This window comes from Coregonus lavaretus (genome assembly GCF_964263955.1).
Source record: "Coregonus lavaretus genome assembly, chromosome: 38".
Taxonomy (NCBI): Eukaryota; Metazoa; Chordata; class Actinopteri; order Salmoniformes; family Salmonidae; genus Coregonus; species Coregonus lavaretus.
Genome location: NC_140025.1, coordinates 21,765,105 through 21,785,098, shown reverse-complemented (window position 1 = coordinate 21,785,098; position 19,994 = coordinate 21,765,105). Strand labels below are relative to the sequence as shown.

Genomic DNA, 19,994 nt, shown 5'->3' with positions numbered 1-19,994 from the left:
CCGTGTAGGTATGTTTTGTGTTCTACCTTGGACTTCACGTTTCGTTTGTTTATTGTCTTGTCAGTTGTTTATTCATTTAAATAAACATGTACGCATATCACGCTGCGCCTTGGTCCGTCCCGTTTATGAACGAACGTGACAGAAGATCCCACCAAACGAGGACCAAGCAGCGTGCCCAGGAGGAGCGAATAGCCATGTCCCAGGTGGGCAAATTGTGGTCATGGGAAGAGATATTCGCGGGGAAAGGGCCATGGGCGAAGGTAGATACCCAGGTAGGAGAGAAGCAACGGCAACGCAGAGGACGCCGGTCGAGGAGGAAGCCCGAGAGACAGCCCCAATAAAAAAAAAAATTTGGGGGGGCTAAAGGGGTGGTCGGGGAGCGAGAGAGAAGAGCCCCGACCACTGCACCCGGTCGGTTTTCAGATTGGGTCCCTACGACCATGGGAAGAGGAGTGGGAACAGTATTATACTGAGGAGTCGGAGGATGACAAAGACAACGAGGTTCTGTTCCCTAACTCGTGGGGGCTCCCGGAGGAGTCCTCACAGGAAGAGGAGTGCCGACGACGGAGACCCGAGAGGCAACCCCAAGAACATTTTGGGGGGGGGCACACGGTGTGGACGACGAGGCAGCAGGAGGCCGTTAAAGGGCGGGTCTGCAGGTTAGGAGAGGAGGCCACCATGTTACGGGGGCTATTGGTTCAGAGGGAGCAGGAGTTATTCGGTCAGAGGGAGGCGCTACAGGAGGCTATAAGGGAGAAGGAAAGTGTAGAGGCACGGCGAGAGGAGCTGGTTAGGCAGCAGAAGGAGCGGGGGTTAATAAAGGAACCCAGTCCCGCCCCTCGCACCAAGCCAGTGGTGCGCGTCGCCAGCCCGGCCCGGCCTGTTCCTGCCCCTCGCACCAAGCCAGTGGTGCGCGTCGCCAGCCCGGCCCGGCCTGTTCCTGCCCCTCGCACCAAGCCAGTGGTGCGTGTGTCCAGTCCGGCACGGCCCGTGCCTGTTCCACCGGTGCCTGGTCCGGCACCGGTCAGCTGCTCCACTCCGGAGCCAGAGCAGTCCGCTCCACCGGTGCCCAGTTCAGCTCCGGTCAGCTGCTCCACTCCGGAGCCAGAGCAATCCGCTTCACCGGGGTCCAGTCCAGCTCCGGTCAGCGGCTCCACTCCGGAGCCAGAGCAGTCCGCTCCACCGGTGCCTGATCCAGCTCCGGTCAGCTGCTGCACTCCGGAGCCAGAGCAGTCCGCTCCACCGGGGTCCAGTCCAGATCCGGTCAGCGGCTCCACTCCGGAGCCAGAGCAGTCCGCTACACCGGTGCCCAGTCTAGCTCCGGTCAGCGGCTCCAGTCCGGAGCCTGTGCAGTCCACTTCACCGGTGCCCGATCCAGCTCCGATCAACGGCTCCAGTCCAGACCCAGACGTCAGCCCCTCTCCAGGTTCGGGGTCTCCCACACCAGGGTCCAGACAGGGCTTGGTACTTCGTGGGAGGAAGGAGAGGGGAAGCAGCGTGCCGAGGTCCAGACCAGACCAGGGGCGCAACAGGGAGGCGGAGAGTAAGTGGTCGTCACGCCCTGAGCCGGATCCGCCTCCGAGGCGGAATGCCCACCCGGTCCCTACCCTGTTATGTTTATGTTGTGCGGTCGGAGTCCGCACCTTTGGGGGGGGGGGGGGGGGGGTACTGTCCTGACTCCAGTCAGTTATCTACCTTTAAAAAGCAGCTAGCTAGCTAGCTAGCTCCCATGCCAATTTCAAGTCTTTCTAAACTAACATGAAAGTTAACTGGCTAGCGAATCATGCTTTGTGACATTATGTTAGCTATCAATCCCCAGTTACATAATGTGTTTTCACTTATTGCATCTGCATGCTTGTTGCGTATTCCCTGGTGCACTTGTTCATTCGTGAGCTGGCTGCTCGTTCTAAATAGTATAATCTAATCTGTTCAAAACAGTGGCAGCATGTGCAGCAGTGGTCATTTGGTTTTTGACATGCAAAAGTGAAATAGGTGTATTTATACTGTTGTTCAAATGCACAGATCGCTTCATACAGTATATATTTTCTAAGAAACTACCAGTAGTTAAAAAACTTGGCATCATGTTTCTGTCATGATGCTTTGTTGACAACTCCAACCACCTCGCGCCCCGGATATTCAGCCAATCAGCAGCCACCGCTGCCCACAGTTTGCAAAACAAATGCCCTCCCGATTGATACAAATCATCATGATATAATTCTGCCAGGTAGGCCAAACTTTTTTGTTGCCTTAGTTAACTTTTACTGATAGATATCATAAATTGAAAGGACATCCAGCCATTTTTTCATCAAATAATTGTTGTATATATTTTTTGGGTACTTTGAGGGGTCTTAAAATTCAAAATCATTTTGCTATTTGATTTTGAATTTTAAGACCCCTTGAAGTATCAAAAACAAATATTTAAAAAATTCGTTATGAAATTTTTTATTTGGCCTTACTGCTATTAGCCCATACGAATGTATTGAATAACAGATTCCCTACATGGAACAACAGATGGTCCCCCCAAAAAAATCTAAAGGAAGTTTGTTCTGAAGTGTCTGTCCTATATCTGAGAGATATAAGAAAGATCAGGAAACATTTGTTATAAAAATGTGACATGTATTTTACCCCTTATTTGTGGCACTAAACACCTCCATATATAATTCCATTAATTTTTTTAACTGGTACTGGGGACCTTTAGACGAGTCTAGGGGTCATATTAGTGTGTAGCCCAAACTGTTCGGATGCTATTGACAGAAGTTGGCCAATCGGCTGTACCGACTTCAGACAAGTCCCAAGATGTAAGGGTTGGTGTGGGTGTGACCCAGGTGTGGTGCAGGATAGACAGTAAGCAGTAGGCAGAGATGGTGAAACAAGGATCTTTACTGGTGGTCCCAAAATCAGGATACAAAATAACGGACTTGTCACGACAAAATAAAGGAGGAGCAAATTGGTCCCAAAAACAGGCTGACAGCAAATATACGAAATATTAACTACGACTGAAAACAACAATGAATCAGGGAGAACACTTCTCAAGTACCTGTACATATGTCTCGCGATCAGACACTGATTAGTACTGTTTAGCATCGAGAAACTAGCAGAGAAAACAGAGCAAGGGAACACAGGGAAGTGAGGGCATAAATACACAGGTGAACAGGTAGACACAGGTGACACCAATAGGATAATAATTAGTCCAGACTGTGAGTGAGGAGGTGCCTAAGATTGTCGGAGGATGACACCTAGTGGATTGCTCCGGAACTGCGACCCCCTCCTGTAACACAAGACGCTTGTAGGGGTTGTAGAGCAAAGCGGAGAACACCATCGTGTTCATGAGAGTCTCATATTTCCCCTCATAGAGGGGTCATAATAGTTTGTAGGCCAAACAGTTCAGAAGCTACAGATGATTTTGTGAGAAGATCGATTTTCGGGATGTCTCATGGTCCGACAAACATCGCTCTAGCTCTGTCACCTTTCACCGCAGATGCAGAAGTGCGACATAGGCGGATGTGATGGTTTGAGACGCATTCAATGCAAAAAAAACAGATATCTCTAGCTTAAACTGACAGATTTGTATGGACATTTTAGATTTTTGCGGGAGCACCTTAGGGGGTTAGACTCCTATGGGTTAAATATTTTGTCTTGCCCATTCACACTCTGAATCGCACACATGCACAATCCATGTCTCAATGCTTAAAAATCCTTCTTTAACCTGTCTCCTCCCCTTCATCTACACTGATTGAAGTGGATTTAACAAGTGACATCAATAACCGACTAGGTGAAAAATCTGTCGATGTGCCCTTGAGCAAGGCACTTAACCCTAATTGCTCCTGTAAGTCGCTCTGGATAAGAGCGTCTGCTAAATGACAAAAACATTTAAATGTAAAAATGGATCCTAGCTTTCACGTGGATTCACCTGGCTAGTCTGTGTCATGGAAAGAGCATGTTTTGTACACTCAGTGTATTTCACGTTTTTGTAGGCTACTTTGTTCTACATAATTGTTACGGCGTACACTACACTACTTTCATAAGCATCCGTGGGGATTAAGAAGTGAGTATACACAATGCCCACTGAGAAAGAAGTGGGTATACAGCGTATACAGTGCATCCCTCATCAATCTACACACAATACCGCATACTGGCAAAGCGAAAACATGTTTTTAGAAATATTTTCATATTGCATGTCAGAGAAAAAACCAAGCCATGAGGTTGAAGGAATTGTCCGTAGAACTCTGAGACAGGATTGTGTCGGGGCACAGATATGGGAAGGGTACCAAAAAATTTCTGCAGCATTGAAGGTCCCCAAGAACACAGTGGCCTCCATCATTCTTAAATGGAAGAAATGTGGAACCACCAAGACTCTTCCTAGAGCTGGCCGCCCGGCCAAACTGAGCACTCGGAGGAGAAGGGCCTTGGTCAGGGAGGTGACCAAGAACCCGATGGTCACTCTGAAAGAGCTCCAGAGTTCCTCTGTGGAGATGGGAAAACCTTCCAGAAGGACAACCATCTCTGCAGCCCTCCACCAATCAGGCCTTTATGGTAGAGTGGCCAGACTACTAAAAGGCACCTAAAGGAGACCATGAGAAACAAGATTCTCTGGTCTGATGAAACCAAGATTGAACTCTTTGGCCTGAATGCCAAGCGTGATGTCTGGAGGAAATCTGGCACCATCACTACGGTGAAGCATGGTGGTGGCAGCATCATGCTGTGGGGATGTTTTTCAGCAGCAGGGACTGGGAGACTAGTCAGGATCGAGGGAAAGATGAACAGAGCAAAGTACAGAGAGATCATTGATGAAAACTTGCTCCAGAGTGCTCAGGACCTCAGACTGGGGTGAAGGTTCACCTTCCAACAGGACAACGACCCTAAGCACACAGCCAGGACAACGCAGGAGTGGCTTCGGGACAAGTCTCTGAATGTCCTTAAGTGGCCCAGCCAGAGCTCGGACTTGAACCCAATCGAACATCTCTGGAAAGACCTAAAAATAGCTGTGCAGCGACGCTCCCCATCCAACCTGACAGAGCTTGAGAGGATCTGCAGAGAAGAATGGGAGAAACTCCCCAAATACAGGTGTGCCAAGCTTGTAGCTTCATACCCTAGAATACTCGAGGCTGTAATCACTGCCAAAGATGCTTCAACAAAGCACTGAGTAAAAGGTCTGAATACTTAAGTAAATGTGATATTTCAGTTTTTAATTTTTTTGAAATTTGCAAAAGTTTCTCAAACCTGCTTTTGCTACGTCATTATGGTGTATTGTGTGTAGATTGATAAGGGAATTATACATTTTTAACATCATTTTTAGAATAAGGCTGTAACGTAACAAAATGTGTAAAAAGTCAAGGGGTCTGAATACTTTCCGAAGGCACTTTACCTGCGTATAGACCCCACTACACCACTGGTTGCACCAGAAAATTATTAATCTTATCACCTAGAAAGACAGTTGTGAAAAGTTAACTGCTCTTACGTATTCTTGGGTGAAATCTATAAGATTCTGCAGGTCAATGTCATCCCGGTACGCCCGGATGTTGTTGTTGATGAAGAAGTTGAGCTGGTCCTTGATCCAGTCCTTGAAGACGAAGGCCAAGACTCCAGCTGTCAGCTCCAGGAAGAAGATGATCCCCAGGAACACGGAGAACTGGAACAGAGTGACATTGGCCAACACTTAATATGGGATACCCAGTGAGAAAAACTGGTTGCAATGACTTCATGATCAGGTTGTATACTGGTTGCGATAGGACATTTAGTAAATGTATTTTTATTATTTTCTATTTACATTTTTTTGTGGTCCATCCCCCCTCTTCGGAGGACAAAAATAACTTTGTTTTTACAGATTTTTCATTTTTTTGTTACATATACACTACCGTTCAAAAGTTTGGGGTCACTTAGAAATGTCCTTGTTTTCTAAAGAAAAGCAATTTTTTTGTCCATTAAAATAACATCAAATTGATCAGAAATACAGTGTAGACATTGTTAATGTTGTAAATGGCTATTGTAGCTGGAAACGGCTGATTTTTAATGGAATATTTACATAGGCGTACAGAGGCCCATTATTAGCAACCATCAGTCCTGTGTTCCAATGGCACGTTGTGTTTGCTAATCCAAGTTTATCATTTTAAAAGGCTAATTGATCATTAGAAAACCCTTTTGCAATTATGTTAGCACAGCTGAAAACTGTTGTGCTGATTAAAGAAGCAATAAAACTGGCCTTCTTGAGACTAGTTGAGTATCTGGAGCATCAGCAATTGTGGGTTCGATTACAGGATCAAAATGTCCAGAAACAAAGAACTTTCTTCTGAAACTCGTCTATTCTTGTTCTGCGAAATGAAGGCCATTCCATGTGAGAAATTGCCAAGAAACTGAATATCTTGTACAACGCTGTGTACTACTCCCTTCACAGAACAGCGCAAACTGGCTCTAACCAGAATAGAAAGAGGAGTGGGAGGCCCCGGTGCACAACAGAGCAAGAGGACAAATACATTACTGTGTCTAGTTTGAGAAGCAGATGCCTCACAGGTCCTCAACTGGCAGCTTCATTAAATAGTACCCGCAAAACACCAGTCTCAACGTCAACAGTGAAGAGGCGACTCTGGGATGCTGACCTAGGCAGAGTTGCAAAGAAAAAGTCCAGTGTCTGTGTTCTTTTGCCCATCTTAATCCTTAATTTTTATTGGCCAGTCTGAGATATGGCTTTTTCTTTGCAACTCTGCAAAGGTCTCTTTCATGACGACATCAAAAAGTAATATCTGGTCAACCATATTACAACCTGATAAAGACATAGTTTTCTGGTTGTTACAAAGATGTTAACAAAACATAAAAGACATCACAATATAATAAAAGACGTCATTAAGACATAACTGCGAGCAATAGTTAAGTATTGACAGGGGGAGGAAAAATACTTCCAATGTTATGTCATAAAAAGGAGAACATACAAACTTGAGCAGGAAAGAGTTCTCCCTCAGTGCTCCGATGCAGCCGGCAAAGCCAAGGATGAACATAACTCCTCCCACCACCAGGAAGAGCCAGACGGGGTCAAAGCCTCCCAGGTCTGTGATGGACGAGATGTTGGAGAGCACACCCTGGAGTTGAGAGAGCGAGACAGAGACAGAGACAGAGACAGAGACAGAGACAGAGAGATCACTAGATATAATAGACTCATGAATAGTCAATTAGTTATTTTTTTTTACTCATAGTCAATCATGTCAACTGTTTTATAGAGTTTGAAACATGGAGGTTGGAGACCTTATTGAACATGGAGACCTTATTGGACATACAAAAAACAATTCCACTCCAGGACTCTCATGACAAAGATACAAGCATACAGTATATTGTACAAGGGCTCACACATGCACGCACACATCCACACCCGGATATGTACACGCACACACATATATGCATGCACACACACACCGCCTTCATGACAGCTTGGAAATATGAGCCAAACAAGGAGCAAACATACTGAAACTGTGAATATGTCCAATCCATTCAGGAACCATTGTGAAGTCATGCTTCCCACTGGAAAAGTCCAGTGTTTTCACCTTTTTTTACAGAAAGGATCGCATGCAGGGCAGATGGGTGTGGAACACTATTTAACATGGGTCAGTCTCATCATAGACTTATAAACCTGTGATCTATTACCATGGCATATGACACTTCTTTATTGGTAGAACAGAAATAATACATAACATAGGATCTCTTCTGTAACACTTTACTTAAAGCCTGCAAGCTTAATGCTTTATAACTTGTTATAAGCATGTATGTGAACATTTATAATGTCTTATAAACAGGCTTATAAAGTCTTTATGTATGAACATTTCAACTGACTCAAATTGGCTGGTATTTAGTCTGGAACTGCATCATAATGCACTATACCTGCAGACACTTGCAAAGTGTAACAAATTATTTGAGCAGTCAGCTAGCAGATCATTAGTTATCTAGAGGATACAGGACACCCAGGGATCTCAGCTGGACTCACCTTCTCGCTCCATGCCCAAAGCCCTATGCCAAGGAACGCCACTCCAAGTAACTGTGAAAAGAGAGACAGAGAGAGAGAGAGAGACAGAGAGAGAGACAGAGAGACAGAGAGAGAGAGAGAGAGAGAGAGAGAGAGAGAGAGAGAGAGAGAGAGAGAGAGAGAGAGAGAGAGAGAGAGAGAGAGAGAGAGAGAGAGAGAGAGAGAGAGAGAGACAGAGAGAGACAGAGAGAGACAGAGAGAGACAGAGAGAGAGAGAGCAGTATTTTAGATATGAGTTATTAATATAAATCTAAAGAAATCCTCTCTGACTTATCGACTGAGATGACCAGTTGTGGTTAAGGAAAATGATTCAACCATTAATCAATCATCAAGACATGAGAAATGTACGCAGATATGCTGTACTGAATGTTGTTGAGGTTAACATCTACCAATTATTGCTCATATGTAGGAGGATTCCTCAAATGTTCCGGCCAGGAATTTAGAACTGCCATAACTCTATGGAGGGGGACTAATGTGCAACGCAAAATTGTGTAACCCTGAAACAATGTAAGCAAAAATACTACAGCACAATAACCTCCTGCATTTCCCTCAACGCATACTACCAATACTGCTAAAAGCTATTGATGAGGGAAAAACTGTGTAGGCATTTTATTAACTGGGTTATCATCTTGTGCTAAAGCACATGGACTGAACCACTGTTTATGTTATGGTATGGCTTTCTAGGGCCTCCTACACTAGGATCAATCTTTAAACAATTTGAAAGCATAATAAAGGAAGCACAAGTTTTCTGCAGAGATCCAGTTTGCTCTTTCAGTGCTTTGATTTAAGAACAGGTCATCTGTGTGCCATGTAGCTGAAATAATAACATTGTAAGTATGACATGGCCTTACACTAAAACACAGCTAGCTGGTACAAGAGCTAATACTGTTGATCTAATTCAACAGATCTTAACAAACAGAGCCCAATGGCCCTGTATCTCTTCCCTGCCCTCAAGATGGTAAAATTATAAAATAAATGGCTCTGCAATAAATTGAAACTTTTTTGATATGACGATGACCACAAGAGTCGGTAAAAGAGCACAAACAGATCTTAGACCAGGATAGATTAGGCCTTGACTAGTTCTGGACTAAAGAGCACTCTAAGGGGCAGTTTCCTTGATACAGATTAAGCAAAGTGAAGAGAGATTAAGCTCAAATTGAGATTGTCCATTGAAAATTATTATTAGTCCAAGAGGCTTATATTCAGGAAACTGGCCCAGAATCTCCAAATAGAAAGCGCTTTTTAGTCCAGGACTAGGCTTAATTTTGTCCGGGGAACCTGCCTATAGGTTTTATATCTATGGATCTACATCCTTACAACAGAAGTCATATATACGTTAATTAATATAGTACACATCCATCCGTAACAATTAGATTTGCCTCACTGTGTATTAGAGTGCTGTAGTGTACATTTTCCCGGATGTTCACTCCATCTGTCAGGTTATGCTGTACAAGATGTGATGATCTACCGTACATGAAAATAAATAATTAGCCCAACATTTTTTTTTTTTTATAAGACAAGGATTCCATCAGTAGTCTACTGAATGTAGAATCTAACCTATCAATCAGCACGGGAACATCTTACAATGGTAACAAATGGTAGGCTATGGGAAGCACTGTGTCAACAGATATCACAGACTATACCAGGGTATATACTGTACGACTCAAACAATCAATCCGATTGATAATGGTTCACTTCAGAAGACATAGTCGAAACACGTTACATGCACCATATCTGCATTTGTTTTCTGGTCTTTTTGGAGTGTATTGATGGTGAAAATTATATAACGTGTTACAACTTCAATACATTTTATGGTACAAGGATACCCTATCTATTTTGGATATAGATGTAATTCATGCCCCGTTATCCTTTAGTGCCACTCGACCTATTGTCACTTCAGTGAGGGCAATTGGCAATCATGAATTTTGGGTTCCACTTTACATTGTCCCTTAGGATAGACTATAATAGAATATATACACTATCGTACATTTCATAAGAAACTGAAATGTGTATACTGTATATCTCAACCTGCCCCCATATACTGTATATACAAACACACACACGTTGAGAGGTGCAGTGTCAGCCACAGAGCAGCTCTCCTGGATGGAAAGCAGTTTAAGTGTAAATGCCTTGCTCAGATGCACAAATGCAGTTGATGGTACCTGCCAGTTCAGTTCCCACTTTTATTTTACGCCTGGCCCGAGGCTTGAACCAGCAACCTTCCAGCTACTGGTCCAACTAGGCAACCTGCCGCAATGGTAGGCAGGCACAATGCAATTACCGTAGAGATAAATATTAATATGATAATACAGTATTGTGACAGTAGACTACTTAGGCTACAACTTGAGTAATTACATGTTTACATTTTAACATTACATTTGTAAACTCAGCTAAATCCTTGAAATTCTGCATGTCGCAAACATGTACGTTGAACAAGCAAACCTACCTAGACTGCAGTTACACTGTAGCTTACCTACACTCACCTGCCAGTTGATTAGGTACACCCATCTAGTACCGGGTCGGACCCCTTTGCCTCCAGATCAGCCTGAATTCTTCGGGGCATGGATTCTACAAGTCGGAAACGTTCCACAGGGGGTACACCACCGGCGGTACACCACCGCCATTAGCCTGTTCCGTTGACACTAGGCAGGATGGGTCCATGGACTCATGCTGTTTACGCCAAATCCTGACTCTGCCATCAGCATGACGCAACAGGAACCATGATTCATAGAACCAGGCAATGTTTTTCCACTCCTCAATTGTCCAGTGTTGGTGATTGCATGCCCGCTGGAGCTGCTTCTTCTTGTTTTTAGCTGATAGGAGTGGAACCCGGTGTGGTAATTTGCTGCAATAGCCCATCCGTGACAAGCATCGACGAGTTGTGCGTTCCGAGATGCTGTTCTGCACACCACTGTTGTACTGCGCCGTTATTTGTCTGTTTGTGGCACCCCTGTTAGCTTGCACGATTCTTGCAATTCTCCTTCGACCTCTCTCATCAACAAGCTGTTTTCACCCACAGGACTGCAGCTAACTGGATGTTTACTGTTTGTCGCACCATTCTCGGTAAACCCTAGACACTGTCTTGAGCGAAAAGCCCAGGAGGGCGGCCGTTTCTGAGATACTGGATCCGGCACGCCTGGCAATGACATACCACACTCAAAGCTGCTTGTTTTGCCCATTCTAACATTCAATCCAACAGTAACTGAATGCCTCGATGCCTGTCTGCCTGCCTTATATAGCAAGCCACATCCACTTGACTCACTGTCTGTAGGAGCAATCAATTGTCATGAACGGGGTGTACCTAATAAACTGGTCAGTGAGTGTATATCTACTATAGGCCATAATTACATATAGGCCCCTATGCAGTATGGCTATAGGGTTCAGTGGAGAATGCCATTCATTTTCACAGATTTGGAGGCAAGGCCTCAGTTCATGCATTCTACAGCCTACTGGCAATTGATTTGATGTAAGGCCAGAAGGAAACATTGTATTAGATAAAAGTAATTTTTCTCAATAGCCTGCATGTTGACATAATTGTCATGCACAATGATGCCAAGATGTTACAAAATAGAAACAATAGATAATATTATCGGATGTAAACTGCTATAGCTTGCATTTAATTTAAGGAGTGCCATGAGCAGTAGGCCTACAGATTTAATGACAGAAAAAATAAATGACAGTATGACGTAATCACAGATGGATACTTATAATGACAACGAGCAGGAAGGGGAAAGCTGCTTATCTAGGTCCGGACCGCGCTTTTATCAAAATAAACCATAATTCTACTATTTCAGTTCAACATTGCCGCACTTACCACCGATTCGGCTATTATTGGAGTCGCGTACGTTGGTCTCCTGATAAAGCACCTATTCAATATGTTAATAATGGTCGACCAATAACCTAATGTGCACTGCATTCAGATTTCAATTCGTTCAATGATCTTATGTATTGCATCCCTTGATGTAAGACATAAAAAAACATTAATGACACAAATTCCTTGCCCATTTTCCCCCATATGTGAAACGCAGGCCAAGGTTGAAAAGCATTTCAATATGATGTAGGCTAGTCTATAAAACCATGATAGACACCGAAAACGTCATATAGCAGACTTACTTACCCAAAATATTATATTGAATCCAAATATGAAGTATTTGATACAGCAACTGACTTCATGAGCCTTGAAATGCTTTCCGGACATCATTTGGCTCGTATTTACAAATGTCGCCCACCAGAATAGGGCTAAATCACATCCAATCTGGTATGGGTTCGGCAGATCGTTTCGGAAAAACCCGCAGTTAACGGTTCAACCAGTAGAAATGTTCCAAAAATTGTTCAGCGTGTAATAACGTTCAACATCTTGCTTCCTCTTTGACATGCGTAGGGTCACAAACTATCTGCTTTAAAACAAATATCGAATGTCGTATCCTATTTTTATTTTATTTTTCACCCTACAGTATATGAGCCAGACCAATTAAAACCTTTCGTCTATCTGGTCCATGATCTTGACATGGCTTTATTTGATGGACGTGTCTGCCTACCAATGAGAGCTTTTCCTGTCATGACTAGAAAGGAATTCCTGCAATACTATATATGCCACGTTCAAAACAACCGGGAACTCGGAACATGGAACTCGGAAATCTACGACTTCCGACTTCAGTGCGTTCATAACAACTGGGAAAATGGATTTGAACGGTGATCCAACTCGGAATTCCTTTTTCTAGAGATCCGACTTTCCAACCTGAAGTTCACTGACGTCATGATTTGACCTCCTATTTTTCCGAGTTCCCAGTTGTTTTTAACGAGGCAATAGACCTATACCAAAGATGTTTATAACTAACCCGAGCTAGCGAGATCCTATTGGAGCGTTCTAGTATTTGCATATTTCCGTGAGGGTATGTCTACTCAATTCGCCCTTGCACTCCGTCTAAACAACGCATTTATTTAATTTTTTGGCAAAGGGTAAAGTCTACTAAACTTAGTCCACTCTGTTCTTAACAGATTCAAATTTTGGGAACAGAAAACTGTGTTGAGATCAAATGTTTAATCGATGAGAACATTTGCAGAATGTTGGCCAAAATCCATCTCGTTCTATCTTCTCCCACTGCCGGCCACTGGGCTTCCTCTCACCACCATATTTGATAGTGAGTGGCAACGCCAAGCGGATGCTTCACATTTATACATCTGGTGAAATATCTGCCTCATTGTTCTCTCTGTGCCTATACCCTGGTTTTAATGTATATGCCTATAACAAAGCGCAGCAGTGCTTTTGTTGTGACTTGCAAGCAGCCCGGCCGAGTTGCATATTCAAGAAAAGCGGAACACTCCTTGTGATGATAAATTGACAAAATTAGTTTAATTGTTTAGGAAATATGTAATCGGGACAATTGTCAAATTGTTGTTTGGGGACGTGTGTGTTTATGTGTGTGTTCGTGAATGGGGGGAACTGCAATTTGACATGTTATTGATAAGTACCGTCAGCAGCCATATCACCTGGCATTCTTCGGCTGTCTAGGGTTTCACCAGGTTGGGCTTTGGAAGACGTTTCTACTGTGATGAGGATACTGTTCTCAAAGGGTGCCATCCTTGCTAAAACTGTAAACTGATGCCCAGACTGAGGACAAGTATCCCAGGGCAGGGCTGTGCATAGACATTTCAGGGGGCAGGTGCTGTAATAATATCTCGAAATTCATAACATAACCGCCTCTGTAGAGAATTGTTATTTTTAGAATATGCCTATATATTTCTGCAACAACATACTCACTCATCACAAATGGTAAGCAAGCTAGTTGCCTCCTAAAGACATGATTGAGATCGGTAAAAGAGGGTGGGCTATCAACTGATCATTGATGTTGATGAATGATGTAAATCTGCTAGTTAGCTAGCTCAATCATTTTTTTTACTGATTGTGATTTATCTTCAATTCTCCTAAATAATGACTTCATAGTATAATATTCTCTCATGATATATGTCTGGCTGGCTAGTGGCCTGTGTGGATATTTTATTATGTTGTGGTTAGCTAGAATCAACTACCTCTATTGCTGATGACACATGTGCAACTCCCGACTGAGGAAAGGATGGAGTTAGGTCAGAGGGTCGTTGATGCAGCGCGCCTCTCCTCTCTTTCTGCGTCTCACTGCTGCACGTATCAGCCAACCAGACCGAATATTGATGATGATGTAAATTAAATGTTATAAAGTGTTAATCACGTTACACTGCTGTGGCAGTACCGTTCATATTTAAAATAGGTAGCTTGCTACACACACACTCACGCATCGCAAGACATGCATGTTTGGATACTGGGCGCGCGCAATCTCCGTGGACACCGGGAAACAGGCGCAACCGATCGTGCGCGAGATCCAGGGCAGACCAAAAGGCGCAACCAATGAACGGGGTGGGTGGTGGCGAACTTGACGACGTGACGACGACCATACAACGACCCAAAGGGCACTTGGTGAGTGGGAGGGCAAAGAGTGAGGTGCTCAGGCACAGTTAGGCCTCTATCTGTGCACGTGCCTGTCCCAGGGCACTTACGGTGCAAGAGCTGAAGGGCTTTATCCCAAATGTCCAAACTAAAGTCCTACTCCGGACCCTCATACTGTCATGGCCATCTAACTAAATTGGCACCCCAGTCTATAGTCACACAGCTCAGTAACACTCACAGTGCAATTATTACTGTGTAATTATTCCTGTAAGGAAAATGTAGCATTGCAATTACTCATTGTTATTATGAAGGTTTAGGGTTACTGCTGTAAGTACAGTGTAAAAATGACTAATAACAATACTTGTTAGACTGTACTCACAAGAATAATTAGCCTATGCAGTAATCAGATAGTGTCACCAAATCAGATAGGAACTTTACCCACAGCAAATGACATGGCAAAATAAACAGCTGTTGGTCTCATTTTGTCACTTACTGGCTTCATTGCTTCAATTTTCTTGCCCACTGAACCAGCCTGTCGATTATTCAAAAACGAACATCCTATTACTGAATAGACATACTGTCATGCCCTGACATAGAGTTCGCTAGTTGGTTTGGTCAGGGTGTGAATATCTATTTATGTGAAGATCTATGTTGTGTATTTCTATGTTGGCCGGGTGTGGTTCCCAATCAGAGGCAGCTGTCGATCGTTGTCTCTGATTGGGGATCATACTTAGGTAGCCATTTTGCCTACCTATGTTGTGGGATCTTGACTCTTGTTTGGCTTGTTTGTGTGTAGCCATTGTGAGCTTCACGTTACGCTGCTTTTGTGGTTTTGTCGTGTGTTAACTTCGTTAATAAACATGTATACATTCCACGCTGCACCTTGGTCCAATCCTGTATTCAACGAACGTGACAGAAGATCCCAACACCAATGGACCAAGCAGCGTGCCCAGGAAAAGCAAAAAGCCTGGACATGGGAGGAGATACTGGAAGGAAAAGGATCATGGACGTGGGAAGAGATCCAGGATGGTATGGATCGCCTTCCTTGGGAGCAAACAGTGGCAGTGAGGGAGAATCGACGGCGACTCCAAAATGTGAAACGACGAAGGAGACCCGAGAGGCAACCCCAAGAAAAAACATTTGGGGGGCACACAGGGTGGTCGACGAAGCAGCATGAGGCCGTGAAAGGGCTGACTGTGGAGGAGGAGGCCACTATTGTAGAGGTCCTCCAAGACCTGCGGATCAGCAGTTTGAGAGAGGAGACCACCATATTACGGGGGCTGTTAGAGAAGAGGGAGCAGGGGCTCTCACTTCAGAAGGAGGCGCTGCAGGAGGCCCAAAGGGAGAAGGAATTAGTGGATGCACGGAGAGAGGAGCTGGCCAGGCAACAGAAGAAGCGTGTGTTCATTGAGGAACCAAGTTATGCGGAGATACGCACTGTGTCACCAGTGCGCCTTCACAGCCCAGTGCGTCCTGTGCCAGCGCCCCGCACGTGCCGTGCGAAAGTGGGCATCCAGCCAGGACGGGTTGTGCCAGCTTTACACTCCAGACCTCCAGTGCGCCTCCACGGTCCAGTATATCCTGCTCCGGTTCTACGCACTGGGTTACCAGTGCGCCTCCCCAGACCGGTACGCCGCGTACCTGCTCCCCGCACCAAACCAGTGGTGCGTGTATCCAGTCCGGTACGACCCGTACCTGCTCCCCGCACCAAACCAATGGGGCGAGTCGCCAGCCCGGTACGCCCCGTACCTGCTCCCCGCACCAAACCAGTGGTGCATGTATCCAGTCCAGTACAGCCCGTACCTGCTCCCCGCACCAAACCAGTGGTGCGTGTCGCCAGCCCGGTACACCCCATACCTGCTCCCCGCACCAAACCAGTGGTGCGTGTATCCAGTCCGGTACGGCCCGTGCCTGCTCCTCGCACCAGACCAGTGGTGCGTGTTCCCAGTCCGGCACAGCCCGTGCCTACTCCTCGCACCAAACCAGTAGTGCGCGTCTCCAGTCCGGCACGGCCCGTGCCTGCTCCTCGCACCAGACCAGTGGTGCGTGTTCCCAGCCCGGTGCGGCCCATGCCTGTTCCTCGCACCAGACCAGTGGTGCGTGTCCCCAGCCCGGTACGGCTGGTGCCAGAGCAGTCCGCTCCACCGGTGCCTAGTCCAGCTCTGGTCAGCTGCTCCAGTCCAGAGCCAGAGTAGTCCGCTCCACCGGGGTCCAGTTCAGCTCCGGTCAGCGGCTCCACTCCAGAACCAGACGTCAGCCCCTCTCCAGGGTCGGGGCCTCCCACACCAGGGTCCAGACAGGGCTTGGTGCATCACGGGAGGATTGCCGGTCCAGGCCCAGACGTCAGCCCCTCTCCAGGGTCGGGGCCTCCCACACCAGGGTCCAGACAGGGCTTGGTGCATCGTGGTAGGACTGAGAGGGGAAGCATTGCGCCGAGGTCCAGACCGGACCAGGGATTCAACGGGGAGGCAGTAAGGGAGAGGACGTCACGCCCGGAGCCGGAGCCGCCACCGAAGCTGAATGCCCACCCGGACCCTCCCTTAATGAGTCAGGTTGGTGCGGCCGGAGTACGCACCTTTGGGGGGGTACGGTACTGTCACGCCCTGACATAGAGTTCGCTAGTTGATTTGGTCAGGGTGTGAATATCTATGTATGTGAAGATCTATGTTGTGTATTTCTATGTTGGCCGGGTGTGGTTCCCAATCAGAGGCAGCTGTCGATCGTTGTCTCTGATTGGGGATCATACTTAGGTAGCCATTTTGCCTACCTATGTTGTGGGATCATGACTCTTGTTTGGCTTGTTTGTGTGTAGCCATTGTGAGCTTCACATTACGTTGCTTTTGTGGTTTTGTCATGTGTTAACTTCGTTAATAAACATGTATGCATTCCACGCTGCACCTTGGTCCAATCCTGTATTCAACGAACGTGACACACAGTATTCTACTAAATTATTTTTTCTAATTTCTTATGTTCCATCAGACAAGATCTGAAAGACTAAATGTAACACTCTTGTTTTTATGTTTGTTGTTATTGTCATTGCATTTGATGTGTATTATGAAAATACAGTTAGTTGTTTGCAATGGGACTCACATGATTATATATAACAATGAAAAGGCAAAATTGTTTAAACACATATATAGCTAACAGGTGTAACAATCGAAGTGAAAATAGCAGTATGATTCAGGCACAGGAGGCAACAAATGTACAAATGCACTAAGGACATTTTTCACAGTTGTGAATGGATCCATTATCATCCCTCTCATATGGTCCAATAGCCAGTTGTGTATCATTAGAGCCCTCTATTAAGGTCTGAAACAGTCTCTCAATATGAGGCTTCTTGTATTTTGTTAGTAAAACTTTGCATAATACTAATAATAATAATTCATAATAACAACAATAGGCTCATATTTGTTTTGGCCTAATACATACTTCCCTTCAAGTATACATTTATTTACTGAAAGGTGTGGCATTTGTAGCATAGCTTAAAAAAATACTGTATAATAACCTTATATGCAACATATTGAGTAAATAGATTCATAGGCTATTTGCTCGGACAAATACAAAACAATGAATAAAATAACAAAAAATCATTCAGGAAAATTATCGTTATAATACCATTATTACATGTAAAGCATATGCCATTTGTAATTGCATCCCTAAACGATGTGTAATTGTAATAATAATAATAATAATAAGCCATTTAGCAGACGCTTTTATCCAAAGCGACTTACAGTCATGTGTGCATACATTTTTACGTATGTATTGTAATGTATATTCCGTTAATACACACAGACAGACTAACAATACGATTTTACTTCTGAAGTGAGAAGACATCAAAAGACAACATGTCAACAGGAACTTGAGGAGGCAGTTTGCTGACAATTTTACCACGTGCTTTTTAGTAGCCTACTAAATACCTCAAGGTTCTCTGTTAAGTTCGGTCAAGGGGGGGGGCACTTCATTTGGCCGGTCATAAAAAAAAACGGTGACATCCATTTCCTCCGCGTTTGGCCTGTGCTTTTTCATCCAGGAGCATTGCTTGCAGGCTGCCAAAGGTTGTGATCAGTTGTAACTTGTAAGTAGAGACGATGCATATATTTTTCTCAACTTTCATATCCATTTGCGTTCTGCAAACATAAGTATGTGGATATACATTTCAGACGCGTTTTGGAAGACCATTTGGAGAACTAGGGAGGAGCGGGTGGTTTAGGCCAATGCGACAGGGTGAAGTCTCCAATAATGAGCATGAGAATCTGAAAAAGGAAATGGAAGAGATGCATAATGGTACGCGTAATGATCCCACGTATAATGGACATTTGCCATTGGTTAGCCAACTCACCGCGGTTGCTTCAATCTTCAAACAGACATCCCTTCCAGGCCAGATCAATGACTCTCGTCAAAAGAATGCCAAAGCGTTCTGGAAGAGCTTTTTGCTACGAAGAAGATCTGAGTTATTGTCTATAATACCTATAAGACACAATGAGATCAACCAGCAGATATGTCGCGCGTTACCAACGTCACAGGTAAGAATACAACCAAATACCCCAACAGGTATTATAATTTATTTGTACTGGGATGAGTCAATTATCATTTGTTTCTTTTTTAGAGGGTTCATCATGACGACTGCGAGACCCTGGTGCTGGAAGACAACATTTGCTTTGGGAAATGTAGTTGTCCAGAGCGCAATACCAACAGCGAAGACGGCGACCACGCTTCTTGCGTTCACTGCTCACCAGTCAAATTGACCAAGTCTGTGCAGTTGAAATGCAAGAACAACACTCAGATAACTAAAGTGGTGACGGTGTTGGAGGACTGTCAGTGCAAATTGAAGAAAGGACTGTGCTCCCACAGCCGCCAAGGACCCTCTCTTTTTGATCCAATCTTAATTTGAAACATACCATGAAGGAGATTCAGTATGGATGTGTAACCTGGTCTCAGAGCATTTCATATTATTCTGTACAAAAATCAGAGACACTCCATTCATAGGTTACGTTTTGCATGGTAGCTCAATTGGTAGAGCACGGCGCTTGTAACGCCAGGGTAGTGGGTTCGATCCCCGGGACCACCCATACGTAAAAATGTATGCGCACATGACTGTTAGTCGCTTTGGATAAAAGTGTCTGCTAAATGGCATATTATTATTATTTATTATTATTATTAATTTGTGGATGTCCATCATCCATTTCGTATGATATGCTACGAATATGCTAAAAATACACTGTTACGAATTTGCTAAAATGTATGATATGTTACAAATTCCAATTTGTTGTTGCTAACGTTAGCTAGCTTGGTTAGGGGTTAGGGTTAAGTAAAAGGGTTAAGGTTAGGGGAAGGGTTAGCTAACATGCTAAGTAGTTGCAAAGTAGCTAAAAAGTAGTTGCAAAGTTTCTTATTAGCTAAAATGCTAAAGTTGTCCATGATGAGATTCGAACACGCAACATTTTGGTTGCTAGACGTTCACGTTATACACCCACCCATCCATCCATCCAGCCACCCTGACCAACCACCCTTCTTTTGTTTTTGCCTTAAGTAACTTTGTCTTACATAATCATACCAAACCTAACATAT

At 44.6% G+C, this 19,994-nt stretch overlaps 1 protein-coding gene across 1 annotated transcript in view; it reads right to left on the bottom strand.

The window, feature by feature from the left end:
- LOC311112039 (tetraspanin-5-like) overlaps window positions 1–12,493 on the bottom strand; it is a 31,385-nt gene extending 18,892 nt beyond the window's left edge. The window contains exons 1-4 of the mRNA XM_084155009.1: window positions 12,123–12,493; window positions 7,967–8,017; window positions 6,924–7,070; window positions 5,459–5,629 (exon numbers count right to left, since the gene is read on the bottom strand). Of these exons, the coding sequence (XP_084011135.1) occupies window positions 5,459–5,629; window positions 6,924–7,070; window positions 7,967–8,017; window positions 12,123–12,206 (453 nt within the window). The 5' untranslated portion in view covers window positions 12,207–12,493. The remainder of the gene's footprint in view (window positions 1–5,458; window positions 5,630–6,923; window positions 7,071–7,966; window positions 8,018–12,122) is intronic.
- Window positions 12,494–19,994: the final 7,501 nt, after the last annotated feature.